The sequence below is a fragment of the Triturus cristatus genome, chromosome 12 (assembly GCF_964204655.1).
Source record: "Triturus cristatus chromosome 12, aTriCri1.1, whole genome shotgun sequence".
NCBI classification, from domain to species: Eukaryota; Metazoa; Chordata; class Amphibia; order Caudata; family Salamandridae; genus Triturus; species Triturus cristatus.
This window is the reverse complement of record NC_140595.1, coordinates 416,738,496-416,742,399: the sequence shown is the minus strand read 5'-3', so window position 1 is coordinate 416,742,399 and position 3,904 is coordinate 416,738,496. Positions and strand designations below refer to the sequence as shown.

Genomic DNA, 3,904 nt, shown 5'->3' with positions numbered 1-3,904 from the left:
GGTTGTGGAAGCTGCGAGATTGAACCAGAATTCAGCACAAGCGGCAGAATTAATTGCATTAACGAGAGCGTGTGTTCTGTCGAAAGGAAAGCGTGTGAATGTGTTTACCGATAGTCAGTATGCGTTTGGTGTTGCGCACAACTTCGGAAGATTGTGGAGAGAGAGAGGATTCATGACATCGCATGGTACGAAGATCCAACATGGGCAACTAGTGAACGACATTTTGGATGCACTTACATTGCCTAAACAAGTGGCGATTGTCAAATGTAGTGCGCACCGGAAAGTGACGGATGATGTTGGTCGTGGTAATGCATTTGCGGATGAGATTGCTAAAGAAACGGCTAAGAATCTTGCGACTCGAATGTATGTTACGAGTTCAGTAAGATGGCCGTCGGAGACTGGTATGTGTGAAAATACGGTTGAGAGTGTGAAAGAAATTCAGAATGGAGCTACTGAAGCTGAAAAGACCAAGTGGAAAGAAAGTACAGGGAAATTGGATATGCATGGATGTTGGGTTGATCTGACGGAATGTCAGAGATGGATGCTTCCAGATGCATACGTGTTAGCTGTTGTGACGATGGCTCATGGGTTGTCACATATCAGTGCGAAAGGAATATGCAAGTTCTTGTCTCCTGTGTGGAGGAATGATGGTATTGCTAAGTGTGCCGAACGAGTGGTTAAGAATTGTATGGTGTGTTTGATGCACAATCCAGGAAAAGGCACTCCCACTCCCCCTGGTCATTTCGCTCCTCCTACCTGTCCCTTTGAGGTTATCCAGCTAGACTTCATCCATATGGAGAGATGCAATAACCTGAAGTACGTTTTGGTTGTGGTTTGTGCGTTCTCCAGATGGATTGAGGCCTATCCTCTCAAGGATAATACTGCCCTGTCCACAGCAAAAATCTTGTTGAAGGAATACTTCCCTAGGTATGGAATGCCGCGGATTGTGTGGTCAGATAATGGAAGTGAGTTTGTGGGAAGTGTAATGCAGAGTGTGTGTAAGGGCCTTGGAATAAAGCAAAAATTCCACAGTGCCAACCATCCTCAGGCAGCGGGTTTGGTTGAAGGGTACAATGGTACCCTGAAGCTGAAACTTGCTAAGATCCAGGCTTCGACTGGCCTGTCATGGCCGGATGCCTTGCCTCTGGCTCTCCTATCGACCAGAGCGACGGTACACTCTCGAGTAGGGCTCAGCCCATATGAGATTGTGTTCGGTCGCCCTGCGAATATTTGGGGAGTCCCGAGACCTAGGGCTTTTGATAGTCTTGAATATCCAATGTTGATCGATTATTTGTATGATTTGACCACTAAACTACGATTAATTCATCAACAGGTCTTTGAAGCTCTACCGGCGCAGACAGAGGGTCCTGGACATCAGCTCCGGCCAGGTGACTGGGTAGTCACCCGCAATTTCGGTCGGAAGCGTAATCTAGAGCCAAGATTTGTTGGACCCCACTTAGTCCTATTGACGACGAGGACAGCGGTACGACTGGAGGGCCGGAAACATTGGGTCCACGCCAGTCATACAAAGAAGGTACCGATCCCCTTACCAACTGACGGTTGGGTGAGAACTGGGATTTCGGCCGAAGAGACTGAGACCCCTTCGCGTTTTGTGCCCTTCAGCGACGCTCAACTTGTGGAGGATTCGTCATTGCCAGATCCACAAGTGGAGTCATCAGTAGCAGAAAACCCAAGGTCCGACTCGTCATCTGCTTCATTGAACACTGCTGCGCCGTCTGAACAATTGTTCGTAGAGCAAACTCAACCTGGAAGAAATCGATACTTTCTTCGTTCAAGGACTTCAAGGACTAATAAAAATTGATAGTATAGTGGTTTTGACGTTACCAATGTTATGAACAATTATATCCTTTCTTTTTGAGTTTTTTCCGTGTTTTCCACTGCTAAAGAGACTTGTAACAAATTTGAACCTCGTCATCTGGGTTACCGTAGGGCCGTGCGGGCACTTCTTTCTGTTTAGCAGGTTTCTGACGTTAGGTTGGTTACTTTTGTCGATTCCTGGGAACTCCTGGGGATTGATAATCGCTGCTCAGAACGAAGTGTGTCAAGAACGTCACGGACGGTTTGTAGAGGATGGCATTCTCTAAGCTGGTGGAGGAAGAAAGGGTATTGGCACAGAGATCAGAGTTATTGAGGGTCGCACGAACAAAATGTTTTCTGTTACAGGTGTTTTGGTTATTCCTAACTGTATCTATGTTATTGGTGGGCGGAGTGTATTTTGGGGTATCGCAATTCATGCCTTCTGTTTCGCCTACCTTTTCTCCTAACCTGAGTTCCCTCACTACTGTTTCCCCACATTCTTTTCATCCTTTGCCTCAACACGAACAGGCTAGACGTGCGGAATTCAGGAATAATTCTTTTGTTCAACTCCTACATCAGCATCAGTTAGTGGTGAATACTACAAATTGTTGGGTATGTGGGTTAATGCCACACACCATGGATAGGGGTATTCCGTACTTGGTCCTTCCGTACAGCTCCCAGGGTTCAGCTCGAGCATTTCAAACCATGTTCCGTAGCGCACTAGACTCCTACCCCAGTCGAGAGCCACGATCTGTCAAGTCTGGTCCTGGTCCATACTACAAGCCTCTGGCGATAGCCATAGCGGATCTGGATAGAGATGTTTTCGATCCATCACTCATTCCAGACGAAGAAGTGCAGGCTTATAAGGATCTGAGTGAGGCTGAGTATGGTACGTCAGTGGGAGATAGACAGTTGAAGAGCTCATCCCCGATATGGATTGTACCGCACCTTGGTAATTTCTGCTTGCAAGGTTTGGGTCGAAATCCGAGAGCACAACTTGGGAACAGTGCTTGCACTGAAACGTATGTCCTACCGATGCTCTCCTCCCCTGTTTTTCTGACCGCCAAGGGCACCTATTTTGTGTGTTATGAACGCGCATATACATGGTTACCCCGCGACTTCTCGGGTACCTGTTATATTGCGAATCTCTTACCTCCGACCTTCACAGTTGCTTCGGACTATCACAAAACCAGAGTCGTGAGAGGCGTAATTAGCAAAGAGGATACTGCTGGTCAAGAAGCAGGAGACTTCTTTAAGGGTTTCCTGCCGTTTTGGGGACCTATGGTCAATAGTAGGAACCTAAGACAGTTGACCCGTGTGGTGGAATCGACTGCTAATATTACTGCAAACGCCCTTGGTAATCTAACGGCGGAACTACAGGCGGATAGACTCATGACGTTACAGAACCGTATGGTTCTAGACGTTGTTCTTGCAGATCGAGGGGGTGTGTGCAAAATTATCCATTCTAGTTGTTGCATTTTCATCCCTGACAATGCTCCGACTGTATATCAAGCCATCTCGAAGTTGCATAAGATTTCCGAGTCCATACACGTGGACGAAGGTAATTGGACGCTTCTAGGATGGTTTTGGGGCCTGATGTCAACTTGGGGTTGGAGTATTCTGATGATTGTAGGGGCTGTTGTAGCGTTTCTGTTCACGTGTTGTCTTTGTGTGCAGTGTGGTCCTGCCTTATGTGGCCTATGTGCTGCGACGTGTATAAGGCGGCCATCTGTTACCAAGGAGACATTGATGGATAGAATGATGTTTCAGCAGCATCTGAACGATCTGATGAATATCGATATAGATTCCGATCTAGACTAGTGCTTGCCTACATGAGGGCAAAAGGAGCGTCTGAGGTTCCGTATGAGACGGGACGGCACTTTTTGAGTGATGACGAATATGGACGAGTGTGGTATCTATGAACCGCAAATGACGAGTACAGTGGGCGTGCAAAGTTTCGCTGTGCAACCTTGTACGGTTCGTCTCATTTTTGTGTTCGTTCATTCGAACCCTCGGGTTCCATTTTGGACACAGCGTCCATTTTGTTTCTTGCCCTCAAGTAGCCAGCGAACGGGCTTTTGTCCGC

The 3,904-nt window shown here is 47.2% G+C and overlaps 1 protein-coding gene across 1 annotated transcript; it reads left to right on the top strand.

The window, feature by feature from the left end:
• The first annotated feature begins 2,091 nt into the window (after window positions 1-2,091).
• LOC146776041 (endogenous retrovirus group PABLB member 1 Env polyprotein-like) lies at window positions 2,092-3,639 on the top strand. The gene has a single exon (XM_085637098.1). The coding sequence runs from the start codon at window positions 2,092-2,094 to the stop codon at window positions 3,637-3,639; it is 1,548 nt and encodes a 515-aa protein (XP_085493224.1).
• Window positions 3,640-3,904: the final 265 nt, after the last annotated feature.